General features: G+C 40.7%; 1 protein-coding gene across 4 annotated transcripts in view; it reads left to right on the forward strand.

Moving 5' to 3' along the window:
* Positions 1-25115, forward strand: part of LOC109037417 (ribosomal protein S6 kinase beta-1) — a 52791-nt gene that overhangs the window by 4810 nt on the left and 22866 nt on the right. For 2 of the 4 annotated variants that reach the window (XM_019052077.2, XM_019052076.2), the window contains exons 2-3: positions 22101-22141; positions 22800-23058. In XM_019052077.2, the coding sequence (XP_018907622.1) occupies positions 22101-22141; positions 22800-23058 (300 nt within the window). Of the gene's footprint in view, positions 1-5955; positions 6084-22100; positions 22142-22799; positions 23059-24425; positions 24560-25115 lie in introns of those variants that run through there. The other 2 variants (XM_019052078.2, XM_019052079.2) reach the window with 2 other exon arrangements.

Here is a 25115-nt window from a genome sequence, read left to right on the forward strand (position 1 = left end):
TAACTTTGCGCAAAGTTCTGTGAACTTTTGCTAGTAGTGTTGACAGAGTTTTCCCAAAAAATGTGTTCAACACTAGTAAACGCGTCTTATGCACCCCTCCCCCGCTGGCACGTTCATTTGATGGTTTTCATTGATGTTTCAAAACGAATGAGAAGGGGGCGGCAAAATACAGGCGGCCCATGGGCGGCAAGTAGGTAAATACGGCCCTGACCGGATACTGAAAAAGTGCGGAAATTCTGCAAGAAAGTCCGAAATATTGTCCATATTTGTCGCAATTTGAGCGATAAATTCAAATTTTTCAAATTTTTCGAATTTCGTCAGTAATTAAGTAAAAGTCATTGAAAAAGTATATTTTGCTGTCGGGGAGGTACTGAATTTCTTGGGATTGTACTGAAAAAGTACTGTAGAAGGACTGATTTTTGGCCAGTCTGTTGTCGTAGACACCCTGTACAATTTATACTTAATGTGAAGAAATTAACATCATAAGTGACAGTGCAATTTCGGTTCAAAATGTTGCCGATATATTTGATAGTACTCGTTGTCGGAAGAAAACACTGTGACCTCTTCATTCCTACACGCTCGACGGTTTCCTGGTTTTTGTAAAATACAATTTTTGAGGAAAAACTTTGCACGCTCAGTGTGTAGAGACTCTTTCGTCTGGCAAATGACGGATTATTCAATAACACTGTTAAAAATCGATGATTTACTTCGAGTGACTAGTCGGCGTGAAAAAAAAATCCGGCGCGAATTTCGCGCCGCACTCTGAGTGAATGGATTAGAGCGTAAATATCACCAACGACGGACGAATTTGTTGAGCTCCCTCGATCAAGTAGCGTGAATTCAGCATCTACCAAAAATCATCGTCGGATGGCAAAGTGGTAACGCACTCACCCTTCACCACCGCGACCGAAGATCAAACCCATGCTGTGGCGGTTCCGTTTTACATTTGCCGGTCAAATTTTCACTCCGGCCAGAGTGCGAAATTCGCGCCGGATCCATGCACTCAGAATAACAAGTGGTCAAAATAGCAACTGAGCAAGCGTGAATTTCGCGCCGGGATTTTTAACAGTGAATTTTGTACGTGCGCCCCTTTTTATTTTTCCATTTTTAAGTACACAATTCTGGACCTGCAATTAATGGGATGAGAAGTTAACTAGTAAAACGCATGTTTCCTTTTTCGTAACCGTCCTCAGCGAGCCTTGCCGAGCATACAGCTTTTAGGTGCAAATCTTGGCACGATGGTGTCCATGAGCTGATTAAGCTCTCGCCATACGGTTCTCACTGTGAAGCAACTGTTTCACCAGGGGTCCTGCTCCATGTCCTCCTTTCAAGTTTTATCCACCTTCTCCCCCTGCAATTATTATTATGTGTCACCGAAAACCAAAATTTCCATGCTGGCAAGCTTCGTAAGTGCCTTATCGGTAATGACGGAGCCTTTTCTGAATGTTTCTTCTCCTTTTTCACAAGGGTTTCGCTCGGTACTGTACTGCCTTGCTAAGGAAGAACACCGTATGAGCCTTCAGACGTTGCCAAGTTTCCTCCTTGGGGTCTATTGCCCACGAAAACTTCTTTTTTCCGAGTCTTTACGTCATTTTCGCGAACTTGCATGTTTTGAAAGAGGGCTCTGTTTCCCACCTTTAGGGGTCAGTATTTTGGATTTCTTGGTGTCGATGTAAGTTAAAATTACCTTTGTAAAATTAATTTTTTGCAAAATTTCAGTAATTACATCATGCAAAGAATGTAAGTTGCACATACCTAGCAACATTCGAATGCCCTTGGTTTCCTTTTTGCAAAATGCAATCCAATTTTCCTCATCAAAGACACTGGTCGTGTAGCATCAAAACGGCTTTACGTAGTTTCATTAAGATTCACCTTAATAGTGCGTCAAGAACGGTAGCCACCCCGTCAAGACTACGGTATCCGAGATGGGGTACTCGTTACAATGCATGGTTTCGACGAAGCAAAAGACTTCGCGGAATGATTGCAGACGACTCCGCTGCCCTGTTAAGGGAAAACGACGTATGCACATTCGAGAGCTGCCAAATTTCCTTCGATAAAATGTCCATTTTTGAGGAAAGCTATGCATATTTTACCTTGAAATTTTCAGAAACTTAAGGTGAAATTGCGACCAGGGTGTCCACTAAAACAGGCTGGCCAAAAATCAGTACTTTTTTAGTCCATTCCCAAGAAATTTAGTGTGCTTCCTCATGAGAGAAATTCAGTAATTTTTCAGTACCTCCAAGTGACGAAATTCGAAAATTTTCAAAAATTTGAATTTCTCGCTCGAATTGCGACAAAAATGACAAAAATTCCGGACCTTCCCGCGAAATTCCGCAATTTTTTAGTACTTCCGGACCGCCCTTCAAAAATCAGTACTATATCCGGACTTTCCCGGACTTGTAGACACCCTGGCGACACAAATTACTTGAATGAAAAATTTGAAGAAAAATATTAACAAATGTCCCCGAGAATGGAGATGTTGCATGTGTGAGGGATTTGCGATTTGACCATTGATTCTTATGTTAAAGTTCGCAAGAAACACGATTGTGCCACTGGTTTTCTCTGAAATCATCTCCCAAGCTCAAAAAAAGCTCTCAAGTGAGGCCTAAATGGAGGGGACATCCCACCCTACCCTGAGAGTCCACCTCTACATCAAGACAAACTCTCCATGCAAAGATAGGGAGCAAATACATTGCAGGGTTGCCACTTTATTTGGGGACTCCAAAACTGAAAACACGGCAACCCTGCTAATGTATTTGCTCCCTATCTTTGCATGGAGAGTTTGTTTTGATGTAGAGGTGGACTCTCAGGGTAGGGCGGGATATCCCCTCCATTTTGGCCTCACTTTGAGAGCTTTTTTTGCGCTTGGGAGTTGATTTTAGAAAAAAACCGGTGGCACCATCGTGTTTTTCGCGAACTTTTGCATAAGAATCAACATTCAAATCGCAAATCCCTCACACATGCAACATCTCCATCCCTGATTTACCAAAGGAAATTTGACACCGCCTGAGGGTCCATACGGCGTTCTTCCTCAGCGCGGCAGTCCGGGATCCGGAATACCTTGCCGAGGGAGCATATCCGCAATCAGGAATCCGAAATGATGACACGTAATTTAACAAGTCGCCGGAACCCGGGCGCGATTGCCGGTTCCTCGGCCCGGAATCCGCGGCCGGTCGCACCGGAGAAAGTGGGCGAAAAACCCGGCACTCTCGGCAACCGGGGCGCGGTGACAGGTGAGAGAATACTCCGAACCGCTCAAGTGACCACTGCTCTTGGCGCTAGAGCTCAACTCCCGGCTCCAATTATAATATCCGAGCACATCACATCGGCTATTACTTTCACTCGCCGTCCAGCGCCGCGGCGAGAACGATCGATTATCGATGATTCTCCATTTGAAGCTGTAGTAAAGAATCGATTATCGCGAACACCTTGATAATCGATCCTTTTCCATAGATTTAAACGGCAGATTAATTGATATATCGCAAAGCACGCCACGCCACTGTCGCTATCATCGGCCGCAGCACCGGCACCTCACTTGCACTCATTTCCCCCTTCCTTACGCCGTGCTTTGCGATGTATCGATCCGTCGGAGCCTCCAGAGCTTCTAGATCCAACGCACCTACACAGCGGAGAAATGGGTCAGTGGAACACTGTGTAGAGGTATCTCTATCGACGCACTCCATAGGTCAGTCCAGAATCGTATTTGCATTAATCAAACTTGTAAATTAGGAAAAGGCAGAACGACCTGTCGATTTATCTAGCGCTAGATTCGTTTTCCTAGTCGTTCCTCGGACGGTTATCTTGATGGACTTATTTAGCGACAACGTCATTCGATATATGCATTTTTTGGAAGGGGGCTCTGTCCCCCACCCTTAGGAGTCAGTATTTTGGAGACGGATTGGGCAATTTTGGATTTCTCGGTGTCGATGTTAGTTGGCACAAGTAAACCCAAGTTATTTGTGTGATTTCGAAAACTACCGGGAATCGAAACCTGTAACTTCACTGATCATATCATCTGTTTTTATGGATCCTCTGGCGAACCAAACAATGGAGATGTTGGATGTGTGAGGAATTTGCGATTTGACTGTTGATTCTTATGTAAAAGTTCGTGAGAAACACGATGGTGCCACTGGTTTTCTCCGAAATCTACTCCCAAGCTCAAAAAAAGCTCTCAAGTTGAGGCCAAAATGGAGGGGATATCCCACCCTACCTTGAGAGTCCACGTCTACATCAAGACAAACTCTCCGTGCGAAGATAGGGAGCAAATACATTGATAGGGCTGCCACTTTATTTGGGGACTCCAAAACTGGAAACACGGCAACCCTGGCTAATGTATTTGCTCCCTATCTTTGCATGGAGAGTTTGTCTTGATGTAGACGTGGACTCTCGGGGTAGGGTGAGATATCCCCTCCATTTTTGCCTCAATTTGAGAGCTTTTTTTGAGCTTGGGAGTTGATTTCAGAGAAAACCAGTGGCACCATCACCATCGTGCTTCTCGCCAACTTTTACATAAAATCAACAGTCGAATCGCAAATTCCTCACACATGCAACATCTGCATTTGCCATTTTAGCCTTTGAACCTGCGATTTGCGGATCGAACAGGACTCACTTCCAAGAGACGATCGGTGCGTAGCACGAATAATGAATACGTGAATCTTTTGGGGGGAAGCTTTTCATTTGTTACTCATGTACCGCACATGTGTTCGTCGCGTGCAGGAAACAAAATGCCAAAAGCGAAATTGACTGCGTAACGCCGAAAATCCTAGAATCCATCTCGTCGATGAAGGTCAAATGACAAATAAGCAATAAAAGGTCTAGCGTTGGTTCGAACTAGAGTGTCAAAAGGACCTGAAAAAAGAGGAAATTACCAAGATATTCGGTAGGAAATTAATATTACACCGGAAAATCGCAGAGATCTATTTTGTAAATCGAACAAGAATCGAAATAAGATTTTTTGCTCTTTTAGTAGAAGTTAATTTTGATTGTATGATGGCAATTTATATTTTCTCGGATCTCATTCGCGAAACCCCCGAAAGTGAAAAAGAGAAAGATTCGAAACGTCAATTTTCCTCGCATACTTGCCACTCTAATTCAAGAAAATGAGCTCTTTTCCTACCGGACGGAATCTGAAGTGTGCTTCAAGCCAAGTGCTGAGCCAAGTCTTTGCCATTAACTTACATTGCATAATCGCAAGTACAATGTAATCTGTAGCACTTTGACCACGAGTTAGTGCTCACATGTATGGAAAAGGACTACCATAGTGCGCTGTTTTCCGATTCTAGGCATTAAACGTGCATCTAATCGGTGTTTAAGTATTGGCGCATTGGCGCTTCAGACCAGCCGCAGATTTTTCTTCGCGGTAGATGATCCGTCAGCCATCCTAGTATTCCTAGTCTCTTCCACCCACCTATCTTATACAGAGATTAGAAAGAGATATAACCGCTTGAATTTCTTAGAATGGAATGTGAAAATGTTGCCCATCCTCCGAAACACAAGCTCGATCGATATAGGTTTTTGACCTCTCTTTTTCTCCTAAGATGCTAGACAAAAATATCAAAGACCTATATCTACACCAAATGAAGCGAGTGGAGTTTGCACGAAGTTGACTTCTTGCTTGTCAAAGTATGCTCACTTCTCCTCCAGTCGCTAGATGCCTGAGTATTGAAAAAAACTAGTTGATATAGCGTATTTATGCTGCATCAGTGCTCTCCTCTCCTAGTTGAATTGCGCAACTGGAATGATATCATTTGGAATGTGTAACCATCTTATCAGAAGAGCATCAAATCAAGGCTTATGAGCGTTTAATAAGCATGAAGTACTCGAAGTAAGCGAATTTTTGTGGCTGAAAGTCTGTCAATCTTGAAGTATGCACAGTAATACCTCGATTATCCGCTCATTGCTTATCCGGCGCGACGGTTTTCGCAGTTTTCCGAGTTTTCTTCGTTTTTAGTGTATTTTCCGAAGGAAATACACTATTTTCCATTCAACTTTTATGTTGTTCTATGTATTTCTATGCATTCTCGATTGTCCGGCGCTTTCGGTACCCGCCTTTGGCTTCCATCACAGTTCATCAGATAATCGAGGTATAATAACTGTATGCTCACTCCAAGAATTTCTTTTCGCGTTTAAAATGTATCATTAGGAGACTTGTCTACCTATTGAGAATGAAAGTGTCAACTTCACATTTTCCTCTCAATCAACATCCTTTCCTTTGCGAAATGACGATCCAATGGCAGAACCTAAGTTCAATATCGATACTTCTATCTATCGATAATTCTCCTGGAATGAATGCTAGAATCTGTAGGTCCTGGTCAAATTCTGTTTAAAGCTAGGTATCCGACTTATCTTCCAGAAGTGTTCAACTGAAGGATCGTTCTTTCCTCTCTTTTTATCATCAGACATTATAGTGTCAAGAAATTGTCAAACTCCCTGAACCTATGCAGTACGTTGACGAGCTGGCCTAATGCTGTTATCTGAAATCTTCAGCCATTAACACAAAAATCATCACAAGGGAGGAAGTCGGGAAGAATGTTTTGCCTTGGACTTTGCGCTAAAATTTTTGCGTGAAAATAATTTTAATGAGAAATCATGCCACCAAAAACATTGAAGAGTCAAGAAAAAGTTGAGAAATTTTATGTTCCAAATCGTAGGAACGACAGGAAATTTATAAATCCAAGAAAAGTTGTCACTACCCACAGTTGCATCAAAATTTGTCGATGCAAAAATTAACTATCAAAATCACGACTAACAACAAGATCAAGACAGAAGGTAGATCTGCCGTGCTAAGGAGAAAAGTCGTATGAACATTCGAGAGTTGCCAAATTGCCCTCAATAAAATATTTATTTTTGACGACATTCATGCACATTTTTCCTTGAAATTTTCAGGCATTTTAGATTAAATTGCGAACAAAATTGTCTGAAAATTTTGGGGGGGAAATACTCACAATTTTCCCGGTAATTTCGGTTCTTCTCGAAGGAAACTTGGCAACGTCTGAAGGCTCATACGGCGTTTTCCCTCAGCACGGCAGAGATGAGGACAACCTGCAATGTCAGCGCGTCCATCGAATTCCTTCCTGCCTCGTCTGCCCCAGAATGCGCCCAACGCATTTTTTGACGAAATCATCGTTTTTCCCGTAGAATGTTCGGATTCTTTGCAAGATGGCATCAAATGACTATTCAAATTTTCTAACGGCATGGGAAACCAAACAACGCTTTCGTAAGGCTGCAATCTCCACCGCCTGGTCACCATCATCTCCTTTGCTCTTACTAATTTACCATATTATTTCCCCGGAAATCCATAGCAGGGTAGCAGCGCATGGATACATGCTTGAATATATGGACTTCATTACTAAGAACTATAATTTCTGGCTCATCCGAAAGAACTCTTATTTGCACAGGAAAACTAATGGTGCTTACGTTTTATTTAAACTGAGCTGGAATTTATAATTCCAAATTGAAAAATGTGGTCCGTACTATGTCCTCGTCCCCTGTCTCGGTCTCGGTCCTCAAGTTTATACGTCCTTGATTCGCTAGTCATCCCTAAGCAACGCTGAATTTGCGATTTTTGACTGCCTTTCCCTGTAACACTCCTTAAAGCTATACCCCCCCCCCCTTCCTAAAAATTCATCACTTGTGACTCAGATCAGCCCCCCCCCCCCCCCAAAAAAAAAAAAAACAAAAAACATAAAATATGTAAGTACGTAGGTACAAGCAAACCACGCTGATGTTTTTAAATGGATTGGGTTACTTTTTTATTTACACTGGAAAAAAAACACATTGGATCTAGAGTCCGGACTCTGAAAAACATCGACAAGAAAAAATACTCTTGATTCAATCGGATTTTAGCTTAAATCAAGAACCAAGCCTCTTAATTTGAGCGGATTACCTTTTGATTTAAGCAAAATCTGATTGAATCAAGAGTCCTTTTTCTTGTCAATGTTTTCAAAAGTCTGGATGCTAGATCCAATGTGTTTTTTTTCCAGTAAGGAAATAAAACAAAGAAATAATAGCAACAGATTTTTTAAAGCAGTGATTCGTCAAATGCCGGGGACGACCGAAAACAAACGCCGTGAAAACTCTCCGAGAATCACCCAAAATCGTTACATAACGCCTCGTCCAATAACCCACCTATTTAGTGTAACGCTGCCGGAATACCCACACCTAACCCCGTAGCGTTACGTAATTTAGGAGCGACCCCCTATACACTGGAATAAAAAATACATTGGATCTAGAGTCCAGACTCTTAAAAACATCGACAAGAAAAAGTACTCTTGATTCAATCAAAATCTAGCTGAAATCAAGAACCAAGCCTCTTAATTCAAGCGTATTTCGTTTTGATTCAAGCAAAAATCCGATTGAATCTAGAGTATTTTTTCTTGTCAATGTTTTCAAGAGTCTGGACTCTAGATCCAATGTGTTTTTTTTCCAGTGTAGAATTTGACGAGATCACTTTTTTCAAATTCTCAATCAAATCTCGCCACGGCTACAACCCTCGAAATTTTGGAAATCGAGTAAGATAGTTGTCATACTGATGCTGATCTGAGTCGATTCAGTTTTTAATTTTGTACCGTCTGCGACTAATCCGTCGGAATGCGAACGAGTCGCTGTATAATCAAATGGCCGCCCTTTGGGCAGTTAACGGGAAAGTATAAAAAACCGCAGTGACGTCAATATGATAATGGAGGCTTTTGAAATTCATGCAGACTTGCATTGAGGGCTCAATTTAATTGCTTACTGCTTACTGTTAGATAAGTTCTTACATGGCAGTGCAGGAATCTGTCCGCTCTGCTTGAGAAATTTTTCGACCGCGTTTTCCTGATCCAAGACCTCAACATCCACGGAACACAATGTACGATGCTCGTTTAAAATTAATATCCTTTTCGCGCTACGGTGTAACGGATGAAGTGAAGTCCTATTAAACGAACGGAATGTAGACTCAAATGGTATGATATCATCGTAGTGCATGGTCATTCACCAGTCGTAGTCAAAGTAGTCCGAAAAGTTTGTTGTGATTTGAGATTGATCCTGGTTTAGTGACGTTTTAAGACAATTTTCACTTCACGAGCATGGCAGACCTTCAAAAGTTTTAAGTCCTTATCGTGTGGCTTTTCGATTTGAATCAGAACGTGATTGCGATTCTTGTTCGCAGGACAAGCGAGAGCGACCCAATGTGAGACCAAGTGGACCGTGTTAAGTAGAAAGGGACCAAGCCACATCAGGTGTTGCCAAATTTAATCCAGCAATTGAATTTTTTACATGAAAAAGGTTGTGCGGATTTTCTGCAAATGTCAGTGAATTTTCTGAACAGTGCAAATCCAATTCCTTAAAATTTTCAAAGAATCCGCACAAAAGTTCTCTTTTAATAAATTAAATTGCCCAGTTTTGGCAATAGCCGACGTGACTTTGTTCCTTTCTCCTAAACGCGGTCCAAGTGTAGTTTGAAGTGTCACTGAACTTTTTGCTCTCACCCTCAAGTTTCAGTCACTCAAGATAGGCGTTGAAAAAATATGCCTTCTTACGCGCTGAAAAATACACAATTTAAGGCATCTAATCAGAACTTCGACAGAAAATTTGAACTTGTCAATAATAATGAGACGTGACATCGAAGCCTCAAGAGGTTTTGCTCGACGAGAAGTAGCGAAAAACAGTCGAACAACACTTCATAACACCAATAATAATTATTGTAAGATTGAGTACGGACAGGGAATGAATGAAAAAAAGCGGAAGAGAGCCAGAGGTCATTGCTCATGGAGCGACTTCCTGTTCTACCAATTGAAAATTCGCACTACTCGGAAATTTTCGCTGAAAATTCGAGTAGGTATCAAAAATCGCTATTTTAAGACAGGGCTGCGATTGACCTCAGCAAGGCCTTCAGACATCCTTCATTTAATGAGCTACGCATAGGTATATTTTTACATCGAGTGGAAGTAGTTTTCAACTGAAGATTAAAAAAGAGGATTGAAATTAATGCTGAAGAAGGGGAACAGTGTTTACTGATTGTTAAGGCATTTAGATAATTCGTATCTTGTGCATCCGTCTTTAATTCAAGAAATCTCAAAAAAAAAACTCGTATACCTAAATATGTTTATGGGACAAAGGAGACGACGGGAAAATGGAACGATCCTATTGGTTGAAACGGATGGTTGTTACAGACCTGGGACAGAGTCTCATGTGGGCTGCCGTTCGTTCGTCTATGAAGTACTTCCTTTGTTCATTGCAACCACCTGCTTCCACCAATAGGATTGCTCCATTTTGTCTGCTTTGCCTAGAGCTTTGTCCATTAATTTCGATACAACCCGCTCGGATAATTTTGGTGCAAAGAACAAGGGAAAAATCGGAAAACTCCAAATCAAAGACTCGCGATTTCTACCTGCCCTCTGCTATCTGTCTTTCTTCTCTCTCCCTCTCGTCTCACAACCAGTGTATTTTATGAAATTTCAGTATAAAATGCCTCTCTTATATGGGATAAACACGGTCAAATAGTTGTTGCGTATCTACCTACCTACCACGAGTCCTGTGGAACATTCTTCACGATTAGGTAGCGCAGAAACGGATTACTCCCCTCTCAAGTCTCCCGTTTTACGTTCCTATTATTTTGTCTGGTTCATGGCGCACGTCATCGCGGCAAGTAGCGCAATGTGCTGCAATCAAAGTCGCATCGCAACAGTCATCGCTTATCTCTTCCCCCTTGCGTCGTCTCGTCTTATGACTTCACTTCCGTCTTTTTTCCGAATATGATTGTACCGAGAACACAAGGTATCTAGTTCTAGTAATTAAACCACAGCAACCAGTTCAAACGGGAATGCATTCGCAGTTTTGGCACACATCACGCAGGATCACGCAGGGTTTCCAGCGGTCTGGAAAATCAGGGAATCCATAAGAAAATTCTCACGAATTCAGGGAATAATTTCGCGAGTAGCGTTCAGCTGAAATCGGCATTATTGAAAAGGAAAAATCTAAGTGGGGGTTTTGTTTAAAGGTAAGAGAATGTCAGGACATTCGAAAATTTTAGTGTCACGGAAAAGTAAAAAAAGCTTCAGAAAAGTCAGGAAATCAGACAAGAAAGAAATTATGGAAACCTTGACAACTTACGTATCATACGTTTTCAAAATTGAAGGTGAATTTTAAAATGTGGATCAGGACGGTGTTTCTCGTAAAGGGACCAAGTGACAAAGGGAATTATTGAAACTCTGAGTCGCGGGTTGCCGTTGATGATGAGGGCACACTGAAAAAAAAATCTCGGTGTATTTACTAAGAAAAGGGTAAAATTACCAAGAATTCAGGGTTCTATTTGATCCCAGTTTTTTTGGTAAAATTGCCATTTATGGAATTGGTAATTTTACCGTGAAATCTCGGTAAAATTATTGAACTTTCTCGGTAGTTTTACTGGACCTTGGTAAAAACGCCAATATTTTTTATCGACTGTGGTAGAATTACCGAGATAAAGTGGCAAAGTTACCGGGAATTGATTACCAATAAAAGTGGTATTCTTACCTGAAAAAAAAACAGTAAAAATACCGGTTTTTAGGTAAACTTACCAGTCTGTCTCGGTAAAATTACCAATAATTGGTATAAAAAAGTGAGATGGTAAAGGTACCAACCGACCTTGGTAAAAACGCCGAGAATTTTTTTCAGTGCAGAGCCCTCGAAACGTGTTCGCAAAAATCAAAAAATGCGAGTGAGACAAGTGAGTCCAAAACATAGCCAACAATTGTTTGACTACGAGAATTGACTAAATCGTCCACTCGAATTCGGCAATAGTTGATGCCACTTGGTTTCCGTTCGAGAAACACTGCCCAATGTTGACATTAAATATCATGCGCTCGGCAAAATTCCCCTTACTCCCGTTTCGCACCGATAACCGCTCTATCAAAATGAAATTCAGTAATAAAGGAACCTATGGCTGTTGAAGGCTATAAGGTAAAAGCATGGGTGCAGAAACTTCCCGTCATGTCAATGCGACCTGGTAACGTGGCATAGGGGATTAGAGGAACCCCCGCGAAAAGTGGCAAACGGCGGAACGGGGAGCCAGCCCCCGTAAAAACGAGGGAAATTGGGGAAGTCCGTGTGTAAACGAGACACACCCCCCCCCCCCCCCGGTCGGATTTTTCGAAAGATTTCGTGTTAATTTTACAAAAGTCTGATTTTTTGGGGGGGCCGGGGGGGGGGGGGGTAACACTTGGTTACTGTTGAGTCTTCAGGGGGGAGCGAATACGAATTTTGGTTTAAAATGAGGAAAGGTTGAGGGGAAGACTCAGAACTTATTGCACTCCCGAGTGAAAGAAACCATGGTTAGCCTGCATGTGTCTGTCCTCGTACATACTCACGGATTTCCTCAAGGCACGCGCGAGCCGGACTTGCGCGCTGGGGCCGAATTTTGCTGGTCCTTCCACCGTATACTTAAATACACTTAGGACGAGCCCTGACTGCGCTTTCAAGTCCGCGCTTCTGATTAGTCGGTGGTGCGGTTTGAACCCATCGATGAATGTTCGACGGTGTAAGTCGGCAATCACATAACTCGTTTGCGATGTCTGAAAATCTTCGCCTCTGTGTTATTTTTTAAAGGAGATAACAAACTGGCATCATTACTCGAAGTTTTTGCAGAATTTTCTTCGCACAGACAAGAAAAATCACGGCAGTTTTAAAGAATTGCCGTTGAGTAGTTTTCCGTTTAAAAAATGAAGTGTGACAGCTCTGCGACGTCGCAAACCGAGTTATGTGATTGCCGACTCACACCGTCGACTTAGGACGCGCCCTGACTGCGCTTTCAAGTCCGCGCTTCTGATTAGTCGGTGGTGCGGTTTGAACCCATCGATGGATGTTGCACCTCCACGTGAAAGAGCCGACAAAATTCGACCCCTGTAGCAACTATTTCTACACCCTTCCAGTGAAAAGCGATAGATACACATGGATCTATTCTCAATGGTAGCATTGAAAGAGGTTATGTCATTCTCGTTGCTCGGATTCGATTCGGTGTACTTAACGAAGAATCTCCATGATGGCGTCATTTATTCGGCGAATTCTGGAGAAAAAGGATTGGAAACCCGGAGTGAAAAAATGCAAGAATTGTAATAGAGTGAACCAAGAGCCGAAAAGTGGAAACTCGACTGGAGATATCCTGTCATTGTAAGTTGTGACCGTAAGTTAACCTCGACCGCGGCTAAGGTCGCTGTCGCTCTCCGACAAGGTTGCATGCATCGATAGCAGTTCCAGACGACTGTTTCGCTTCGAGAGGCAGCCGCGGCTCCGGCTCACAGCTTTACTTTATTAGCAAGTGCACGGGCGCCGCACGGTGGCTCCAATCAATTAGAGAGCTCACGCATATCATTTTCGACTAAAACTGCAAATTTTTAGGTTCATTTCGTCAGATAATTAATTTTTAGCCCCGGGGAAAAAAAAAAAAACCACATTGGATCTAGAGTCCTGACTCTTGAAAACATTGACAAGAAAAATACTTCTGATTCAATCAGACTTAAGCTTACATCAAAAAGAAATCCGCTTTAATTAAGAGGCTTGGTTCTTGATTTAAGCGTAAATCTGATTGAATCAAGAGTATTTTTTCTTGTCGATGTTTTTAAGAGTCTGGACTCTAGATCCAATGTGCTTTTTTTCCAGTGAGGGGTGCTTTTAAAAGAAAATTTCACGAGGAAACCATTGGAACCACGTTTAGTACCTCAAAATGTTGAATAAACGGAGTTATAAGCGTTTAAAGCAGGGTGTCTAGAAGTCTGGAATTTCCGGAAAGTCTGTAAATAGTACCGATTTTTGAGGGAGGTCCGGAAGTACTGAAAAATCCGGATTTTTTTTCATTTTTTTGTCATTTTTGTCCCAATTTGAGCGAGAAATTCAAATATTTGAAATTTTTCGAATTTGGTCAACTGGAGGTACTGAAAAAGCACTGAATTTTTTGGGAATGCACTGAAAAAGTACTGATTTTTGGCCCGCCTGTTTTAGTAGATCCCCTGTTAAAATTTCCAAATTTTGTCCGAGCTCTCCTATTGACTCGATCCACCGTGCGCCGGGCCGGGCTCAGGCAAGGGCGACTAGCGACCTCACACCAGCACGCTCCACTCGGCTAGCTCCCCCGTAATCAGTAACTTCAACGTCAAAGTGAAAGTACTCGACAAGTGCATCTCGAATTACTCCTCGGGTCTATCGGGAACACCCCTAAAAACATGGTGTCCGGCAGCTGGAAAATCCCAATATGATCGCCGTTTATCAGGGAATGAAAAATATTCGGAAAAATCAGGAAATACCTGTTGATAACCTGACAGGGTTGCCACAGTCTGGGAAACCCGGGAAATGTCAGGGTCCTTCAATCGGGAACACCCTTAAATCAAGGTGTCCAGTACCTGGAAAATTCCGAAAATTACCGCCCTGGTAAAAATTGGCGATAAGAGCTGCGTTTCAAAATACCATAGGAATTCTTATAGCCGGCTAAAGAAGGCTACAGAAAGTCATACATATAGATGGCTGCAGAATGCGGAGAAAATCATGCGGCCGGGCTGTACGAGACGATAAAAAATTATCCAGTTGGGCTATAGTTCCTATCGCCGGGCTTTACACTTTATCGCCTGGCTGTTGCTTTTTCGCCATCAAAATTGTGTAGAAATTCGTGTGTTTTGGAATCATTAAGTTTGTTACGGAACCACCGTAATATTTATAAAACACACATTGTTTTCCTTTATATCTATTTTTTTTTCATCAATTAAAATGAGAATAATCCATACAGAATGTGCAAACATTTCAAAACCATGAATTAAATAACGTTGACTCCGTCAGATTAAATATTAGAGCCTAACACATAGTGGAGCGGCGACGCACTGGCGCCTACAAACCTAACAGGGATACTTCACGCATTGCGCAACGCGTGAAGTATCCCTATTAGGTTTGTAGGCGCCAATACGTGTTTCGCGCTGGCTGCCCGCCTGCCGCTAGCGCTTGCTAGCAACTATTTCACACCAGAGGTATTGCACAGTATCATACGAAACTGAAGGCGCTCTAATATATTGGTAATGGCAGGCATCCATCAAAAGTACGGAGCTTTCCTCGCAAAATAAATCAAGATACTACGGCCCAAAAAGAGAGCAGTATTCCAAAAACTCACTAAGTCCTAGCATCCGTAATTAGTAACGTTTAGCATACACTTTATCGCCTAGCTGTTGCTTAGTCGCCATCGGCTTTAAAAGGCTATAAGAAATTGTGTAGCCGGCTATAGAAGCTATTGGAAATCTTACAGCCGGCTGTAGGTCCACGGTATTTTGGAACACAGATTCTACTGCCAATTTTTACCAGGGCGCCGTCTATCAGGGAATAAAAATTATCCGGAAATATCAGGAAATTCCTATTGAATACTTGACAGGGTTGCCACAGTCAGGGACAGTCAGGGAAATACTGGGAAATGTGAGGGAATTTTAAAAAGTCAGGGAAAACCTGGAATTATCAGGGAAAATGACGAAAAATTAGGGAAAATTGTTGGGTCACCTTTATTGGCTGTCTGGAATGGGTTTGACGTGTCGAGCAACACATTTTGTTTGAAAACTATTCGTGATAATGTTTTATTAACCATCAGACTTAGTGGCATTTCTTCAATCGTCAGGGAATTTCACCAAAATGTGTCAGGGAAATCAGGAAAATGCCCCGAAATTTCAATTTCTAAATTCTGTGGCAGCTCTGACTGAGTTTTCTTCTCTTGTCACTTTGAGATCGCGCCGCTTGAAATTCGCTGGCCCACGTTGACTGGTTACTGTGGAATCGGACACAAAATCAAGAGAAAAAATTTCAATTAAAAAGAAATGAAATACCAGAATGCACACCTAGTTCATACCCATAAAGGGCGCGCTGTCCTTTTGGGTTCTCGCATTTCTGCCGGCATCCGCCACGCCCCGGGTGAAGTCAGAAGTGGCGAGTGCCTGGAGAGTAAAAACGCCTTCAATCCCGTGCGTATGCAACGCGGACATCCGTGAAGCCCGAATAGTTGCATCCAAGAGCCGTAATGAAATTCGTTGAATATCCGTCGCATACAATACGAAGTAACGGAGGCTGAGGGACCTTGCTTGTTTCTCTAACAGCTTAACCTAATTCCAGCGTTGCATACGGTGCAGATGAAGTCAACTTTTACTGATTTAAATCGCCACCTTGCCACAGTGGAGGCTCACTTCAAAAACATAATTTTTTTTTTCTTTTTTTTCAAATGTATAGGTAATCCACAAAATTTGTGTTACTCAAAACTGAGTATATACCCTCGATACTGCCAGTAAAATGGTGTAGTAAAGTTGTGCAACACCTATTTGTTGGATTTGCGATGATACAAGCAAATAAAATATCAGTATTTACAATTTAGAATCATCTGCATTCAACTTTTTTTTTTTTTTTTTTTTTTTACCTATCCTAAGAGTTTCATGAAGCCTAATGTGGCTAAGCTAGTCAAACGTGGATCCTCGAGTAGCCATGCATTCTCTTCGTAAGAAAGTCCTTCAATCGGACCAATATTGCCTTACCAAGTGAGCAGTAAGTGCAGGATTTATTATTTATATCCGTAAATGTGTAGTATGGTTAATTTGAGTAGTCCTATGGGAAGGCATCATTCTTATCCGTGATTATCGGCGTAAATGTATTAAATTTGGCTTTTATCAAAGTGTATCTTATCCTTTGAAACAATAAAACCGAATTATACTGTAGGGTCCTTACCGTCAGCAAGGACCAAAAATTATCTGGAAATTTGATGTCGTCAGGATAAATCAGGAAAATCAGTCGTGTATCAGGAAACACGGAACGTTTCAATCATTGTGCCACTAAATGCAGTTGAACACTTGCAGAAGTGAACCATTTCATTCGATTCAGTGAATAAGTATGTTGGTTTGTAAAATTAAATCACTACACAGGGTGTCAAGCATCAGGATTTAATTCCGATATCATCAGGATTTGAGGGGAAATCGGTCGTAAAATCAGGATTTGAGAAAAGTCGGCCGCCCGATCGGATTTTTTTAATAGATCTATTTTTATGAAGTTACACATTCGCCTCATTGTATCCGCAAAAAATTAGGATTTGGAAAAATAATGAAATCAGGATTTAGCCGTCAAAAATCAGGATTTCCCATAATGAAAAAACAAATCTTGACACCCTGAAGTGTGAATTAAACCGTGCAATAAATCAGGAAATTCCATTTTTAATATCAAGGAAAATCTGGAAAATGCATAAGGAAATTTTAGTAGACACCCTGAGGACTTGATCCAAAATATGGATTTACCGATCTTTGACTTGGCGCGACGGGCGGCATACAAGGTGAATGGTGACAACGAAGAGCCAACGCGATTCCAGTGAAAAGTTGGTGGTTACGCGTGGCGGGTGTCACCGCGCCGCACAATGGAACAAGGCAATTAGAGAGGTCGGACATGGAATTTTTCACTAAAATTTCAAATTTTGATGTTTATTTCGTCATATTTTACATTTCTATGGGTGGTTTTTGAAAAGACTTTCATGAAGAAACCAGTGAAAATGTTGCATGTGTGAGGGATTTGCGATTTGACCATTGATTCTTATGTAAAAGTTCGCGAGAAACACGACGGTGCCACTGGTTTTCTCTGAAATCAACTCCCAAGCTCAAAAAAAGCTCTCAAAGTGAGGCCAAAATGGAGGGGATATCCCACCCTACCCTGAGAGTCCACCTCTACATCAAGACAAACTTTCTATGCAAAGATAGAGAGCAAATACATTGACAGGGTTGCCGTGATTTCAGTTGAAGAGTCCCAAAAAAGGTGGCAGCCCTGTCAATGTATTTGCTCCCTATCTTTGCATGGAGAGTTTGTCTTGATGTAGTGGTGGACTCTCAGGATAGCGTGGGATATCCCCTCCATTTTGGCCTCACTTTGAGAGCTTTTTTTGAGCTTGGGAGTTGATTTCAGAGAAAACCAGTGGCACCATCGTGTTTCTCGCGAACTTTTACATAAAAAGCAACAGTCAAATCGCAAATTCCTCACACATGCAACATCTCCATTGAACCACGTTTCGAGTCTTGTATAAACGGAGTTATGAGCGTTTAAAGTTTGCGAATTTTGTCCGACCTTCCCTATTACCTCGATCCACTGTGCGCCGCGGGAGAGAGGGAGGGAGGAGTGGAGAAAGATGAAAATCCGCGGATTGGATTGGATCAGGCAGCTCGAACGTGGGACGCCAGGCGCGGGGCTCGGCTTTCCACAATGGCGAATTTTGCATTGATCATCTGCACGGGGGACTCGATAATCGGTCGAGCCGTGCTATCCATTGCGTAATCGAAGGTCACAAGACCTTTACTTCAGCCTCTTATTATAAACTTGTCTCCGCTTAGCCACCGCTTCAGGCAGCCGGGGCACTTTCGCACTGCTGCGCCAGCGGCTTCTCGCGCCCTCCGACGAATCGATCGATCTTCTAATTATGGATCGTTTTCGATAGTGGTTCGATGTATCGTTTGGTTCAAAACAATAGAACATAACCTCAAACCATACTTCCAGGATTTTAGTCGGAAAAGCTGAAAATGAGAAAATTCCTAACTATCTCACCTTGCGATGCCATTTAGTACTCATAAGAATCAAAAATCTATCAGAAAAACCCGTTTCCTCAGATTACTCGATTAACTTTTGAGGCTATGTTTACATGTTGAACCAATCGATATCGATACAATCTCACCTATTTGATGTATCGAAAATGATCTATTAAACCCATCGGAAAGTATCGATTATCAGTGTGTTCGCAACCAACATCTTATTAATTATCGATTCTTTACCATAGCGTCAGATGGAACTGTATCGATAGTCGATCTTGCTCGTCGTGCCCGGAACCGGAGCTGGGCCTCATCGGGCGTACACAGCGGTTTTCCTTCCCTGGGGGCGGGGGGGGGGGGGGGGGGAGAGCTCGCCTCGTGCCGTATGATCGGTTTATTATTTTCATTTTTTTTTTTTTTTATTCATCAGCACAAGTTTAAGGATCCTCTCTCCTCGACGCTGTCGCATCATGTCAGGTGCCCGCAAGGTCCTTTGTTCATCCAAAAAAATCTAAATGCGCCATAACGGCTGATCCAGGAAATTGGCGACATGGTCTTTTCTCCATTTAAACCTATGGAAATGTATCGATTTTTGGAGAGGCCAGGTGCTCCGATTATTAAGCATAGGTTTAAATGGGGGAAATCCGGTTTTGCCAAACCGCTGGATCCACTTCTGTGCGCTTAAGAAGTTTCTAAATTGCGAATTTTAACTTTTAACGTCGTTAATTTAAAACTCGGGCCCAGTTTTGAATTGTATTGCATAATGAGCGTAGCATTCGGAGTCGATTGATGTGTCTCCTCGTGATTTTCCCCCGAAAGCAGCTAAAAATAGCGACATTATCGATGTCTTTGCAGTAATCTGCACCGTGATCGCGTTTTTCCCCTCTAAATATGTTATTCCTCGTACTCAAAACAACATTAGCATGTTATCGAGTTCACTACTCATTAGACATGATTATGATGTCCACCAAGTGGATTCCATTTTACAAAAAGGAACTAAGAACATTTTAATGTTGCTAAGATTGTGCTACTTTATCCATTGCAGTGTAACTATTGAAATCCTGAAAAAATTTACTTGGTGAAATTTAAATGGTAATTTTTGTCCTAAATGTACAATTTTTAGCAAGTTAAGTAGAAACTGTCTGTAGATAATAAGGTTTTTCTTCCAAGACAAAAGAAGCTGCACAATCTTAGCAACATTGCAATGCTCCTGGCTCCTTGATGCAAAAAGCCATCCAAATGGCATGTGTTACGTTTATTTGACCAGAAAATCATTGTTACCAAAAATGGAAGAATTTAGATGTAATATCTCTTTTTTAGTACGGTCGCTATTGTTAGGTTTTAGAAGTGGATTATACATTTTGCAATAAGGCTTAACCACTATTTCTGTCCCATCGTAGAAACAATATACATGACATCGATTTCCCTATGCAGATATGTGCTTTTATGGGAGAGCCAGAGATAGTGGTTCTTTATTGCAAAATGTAATCCAAGTATCGGAGGATTCTTAAAATTTTTAGGTATTAAGTACTTAAAAATTTAATTTATAGTAAACAAGAATCGGAAAGTACTGAATATACTGAAAATGTCGTGTAAAAGATGCTGCATTTTTTTTTTTTTAAATTTTAAGGGTCCTTCCCTGGATCCCTCTTCGAGCTGGAGGGCATCTCTCGGACCCCTCCTTATGGAAGACCTACATTGATCTCGTACCATTTAAAAAAAAATGCATAGATTTGGCACCGTCGTCGGTAAAGTGACAAGTTTATTTAAGAATTTTTAGAGGAAATGACTCGACAGTTTCTCGGTTACATTCGTAAAGAATTTCGCCGTGACCGGATGCCATCATTTTACCCTTCTTACTCTCGATTTCTACAAAATATCTAGTGTTTACATTTTTCATTCATGAAAAGTGTCGTTCTATGCAGGAAAACTGACTCTGTTAAAACCAAAGGTGTGCCATTATTTATCTGTGTTTTCCTTCTCCTTCAATCGGTAAAATGCTCCCAATCATCTTCATCATCACCCTCCTGCTCGGCTGGCGCAGGTTAATTTCTCTGCCGTGCTAAGGAAAAACGCCGTTACGCCGTATGAACCTTCAGGCGTTGCCAAATTTCCCCTAATAATACACAAATTTCCTGGTAACCTTATGAATATTTTTCTTCCAATTTTTCAGATTCTATTGTTCGCAATTTCACCCTAATTTCCTGAAAATTTCAGGGGAAAATGTTCATAACTTTCCTCAAAAATAAACATTTTATCAAAGGAAATTTGGCAACTCTTGAATGTTCATACAGCGTTCTTCCTCAGCACGGCAGTATAGCCGTAACACCTCCTTAAAGGTGCGTTAGTCTTGTGTCGAGGAGCGGTAAACAAGAGATTTGAATATGATCCCGTGGCACGTGTACGCGATTCAAGAGACAGTTTTTCAAAAGTCGATCACCCTGATCAGGCTCTATTTACTGTCCGTTTCCGTGCATGGGAGTGTCTGCTGATCGAAGGTAAAAATATGGACAAAAGTACTAGAGCAGGGTGTTCAGCACCAGGATTTTCCTGATTTTCCCGATTCTATCAGCGGGCCGATTATTGAAATTTAAAGCAGCCCAATAAGACATCGAATCGCGACATATTGCATGGTTGAGATAGGGCGTAGTCTTGTCGTGTCGGGCCGACATAGTTTCAATAATCGGGCCGCAGGATTTGAGGTCAATCAGGATTTAATCCCGATTTAATCAGGATTTAACCCCGATTTAATCAAGACTTAACCTTGATTTAATCCCGATTTAATCAGGATTTGAGGAAAAATCGGTCGTAAAATCAGGATATGAGAAAAGTTGGCCGTCCGATGGGATTTTTTTATCGAGCTATATTTGTGAAGTCTTAATTTTTCTCCGCAAAAAATCAGGATTTGGAAATATTGTGAAATCAGGATTTAGCATTCAAAAATCAGGCAAAATCAGGATTTCCCAAATTGAAAAAATCTAGGCACCCTGTATAGGAAATTTTTTTCGGGACCAAAGAAAGAAAACGGCACAGGAGGTTGTCTCACTGTGGTAGGTTTCCATTGTTGCACGATTACCATGAATTCGTCGCGTTTCAGCAAGGCAGAATCGTAAGGTATCGTGCGATGAGCGATGATTGGACGAGGTAGAGCTTTCACAGGATCAATCAGCTCGATCTTCGAATCCTCAGAAAGACCAAAGAATAAGTATCACTAAAAAACGTAAAAAAATCACGCAGGGAAGTTAGTGCCTTTATTAATTCCCACGTAATTGATCAGTTTCTGTTAGACAAGCATAAGTCTAAAAACTCATGAGCCCTAGCGTCCTGCGTGATCAAAGACAGTCAGGGCTCATGATTTTTTAGACTCACATCCGTCTAACAGAAAGTGATTCAATTATATTAAAGCGTATGAAAAATCGTGTTGTGTACATCGGCACAAATATATCTCTTTGGTCGACTTCTCTATTTACCTGTAGAACACGTCGTGATCGGCGTTGTATATTTTTCCCTCTCCTATAAATTTTCAGATTGATTTTCAAAATGTGGTCAGACTTCTGATTATTTCCGTTTTTTCTGTTTCAGAATGAATATGATCCGGATCCCAATGTTAATGCCATTGCCGAGTAAGTAGATTTTTTCTCTTCACCCGGTTGGCACTGTAACCTCCTCGATGGGAACGTATTTTCCTTCATCTGAGAAATTAGGGGAAGGGGGTCAATGAGAGGCAACCAACTTGTTTCTGCTCTTCTTATTAGAGTAACAGCCTAACTTTTAGCGCTTCAAATTTCTTCCATCCTCACACTCATACATTTACATATATTTAGTTAGCTCCAAGAATTTGATGAGGATGTGGGGAGCTATTTTTTTGTTGGAAACTTCGTTTAATTTCCTCTCCTTTTTTACTAAACTAATTTTCTGCTATTTTCATCTCGCTTCTTATTTTATTCAGATGGCACAGTAGTTTTTATTTCTTGCCATGAGAATTTGAACGGCCAAAATGGCCACGTTTGTGACAGAGTATCACTCTGAGAATGATCAGCCAGGACCGTGGTATCGCTCCTCGATCGATAAAGATTCTGACTTGAGTTAAAAATGTTCAAAAAAGTTTAAAACAGGTAAATAAATACATGCAAAAGCAGTAACAACTCCCCTACCATTTAATTTGTTTGAAAAGTAAGAAAAACATGGTAAAATGGATTAAGAGAACGGTAGATCCTGCACTTCTCAACTTTTTTTGTGCAATTATGTTTGTGTTCTATCTATTAATTTTGATTTTTTCAGAGCTGAAGCAACAGATTCTGTGCCTTTGTCTGAAAAGGTTGTTAACCCTGCAAATGAAAGGGTAGGCCCAAAAGATTTTGAACTTAGGAAAGTGCTGGGCAAAGGTGGCTATGGAAAAGTTTTTCAAGTTTGCAAGTTAACAGGCACTGATGCTGGAAAAATCTTCGCCATGAAAGTACTTCGGAAAGCATCAATTGTTAGAAATCAAAAAGATACCGCCCATACCAAAGCAGAGAGGAGTATATTAGAAGCTGTTAAGGTAACCAAATTGTTTACATCTTTATCTTTATCAGAGGAATATCGATTAATTCGTGTATTCTTAAGAATTTTGGTGCAGCGTCTCCCCTGAACAATTTCAAAAAATTGACCCTTCTCTGAAACATTTTGGGGCCATCCCAATTTAATTTAACAGAACAAAACTAAAAATGTTCTCGTGCCTTCACAATGAAAAATGATTTACTGTCAACTATTCACCGTCATAGGAAATGCGAGCAGAAAAAAGGAGACCTTTGACAACATGATTAGACCAGTTTGAAACGTATTTAAGCAGCTTTGATTCATCTCTTCTTTCAATTTGTTATGAAAAAACGTATTACTTGGTTGTTAGTATATTATATTTGCTATCTAAGTAATTTCATAACAGATTAATAGAAGAATTAAATCAATGCTGCTTAAATATTAGCGTTAGGTTCTCAAATGAAAATGAGTAGCGTCAAAAAAAAAAAAAACTACTTAGGCGCATAATGTACCATATTTTTGGAATTATTCCATCATGAAATTTTAAAGAAAAGAAAAAAATGAATTTACACTGGTTGTTGTTTATGTAACATTCTTATGAGAAATGTATTAAGGTCCATTGAAGAACCTATGATGTATTTTGCTTTACTCCCGAGAAGGTACATTTATCAATTGCAGACTCAACAAATTTTCTCACACTTTTTTCTCTTTGACTTTTTTTACTGTTTCAGGCTATTCAACCCTTAACTGACTTACATAGATAAGTTACGGTTATTGTAAGTAAATGGGATGTGCCGAAACTTGTCAGTAAAAAACATACAAAGTGCAAAGTTTTTAATAACTTTATTAGGGTACAAGATCTAATAATATAAAAATTGCTGGTAATTCAATATCCTTCCGGTTTATTTCTCAGTAAGATGGCAGGAGGGCACATCGAATGTCTGATCTGACTTTTCCTTAAGGTTAAAGATTATGAGATTCTGTTAAATGTTGCATTTCATCCAATATTTTCTCACAGAGACATATTTTCTTATTTAGACAATCCCTCCCTCCACTCCGTGACTCTTTGTCATCGAGATGCATGTTGTTTATTGAGACTGGAGACAATCACACTATTTTGACCTTCACTGACTAATTGTCCAGGTAATCACCTAGTGTCCCAAACAGCTTTAAAAAAAAGGGGGGAGGGGTAAGGCAGCTCTTTTCTTTGCAAAATCAAACCTCTCGTCAGTTAAGAGTCGAATAACTTGAATCATTTTCCTCATTGAAACTAATGATCGAAGTCATAACTTAGAAGTGGTAAGTAATCTAAGCTAAAGTTCGCTTTAATGTTTGAAATGTTTTGCTGTAATTCTATAAAATATTTTCGTATTATGACATTTGTTATAGCACCCTTTCATAGTCGATTTGAAGTATGCTTTTCAAACCGATAGTAAGCTGTTTTTAATTTTGGAATTTTGTCCTGGTGGAGAATTATTTTCCATTCTAGAAAGAGAAAGTTTCATATCTGAGAAAGTATCATGGTAAGCCAATGATTTTATCTGTAGTACTTTGCAATTGTATTGATTCCTAAGTACACAACTGCAGCAGTCTCAAATGAAATATGCTTTTCAAAAGGCAACTTCCTTAACAGGGAAAAGAAGATAGATTGTTCAATCACCAACAATTGCAATTAAATCAATGTTAATGTGTATGTCTCTTTCGGTTTCCTATCTCCAAATGGTTCTCACCTATGAGGTACAACAGGCTGTTAGAAGTCAACAGAACCTCTCATAAATTAAATATTTATAGCTCTGAATGTATGCCATTCCTGTTCTTAAAGTTGTTCTTGAGTTTTTATATCATTGCTCATGGTTCGGAATCTGGTCCCTTTTTTTCTGATTCTTTATTTTTTTTTTATCAAAGGAGTGTATCGCTCCAAACTTTAATTGGTCCCTAATTTTAACTGCCATTTGAATTTGTCGAGGGTAAGTTTCAGATTACAGATCAGAGTACAAAATTTATACCTTTTTCTCCATTCAGCCTAATTCACCTCGACATGTGGTGTAGAAGTTAGTTGACCAGTGGAAATTATATTTT

Source organism: Bemisia tabaci, chromosome 5, assembly GCF_918797505.1.
Source record: "Bemisia tabaci chromosome 5, PGI_BMITA_v3".
In the NCBI taxonomy this organism is placed as follows: domain Eukaryota; kingdom Metazoa; phylum Arthropoda; class Insecta; order Hemiptera; family Aleyrodidae; genus Bemisia; species Bemisia tabaci.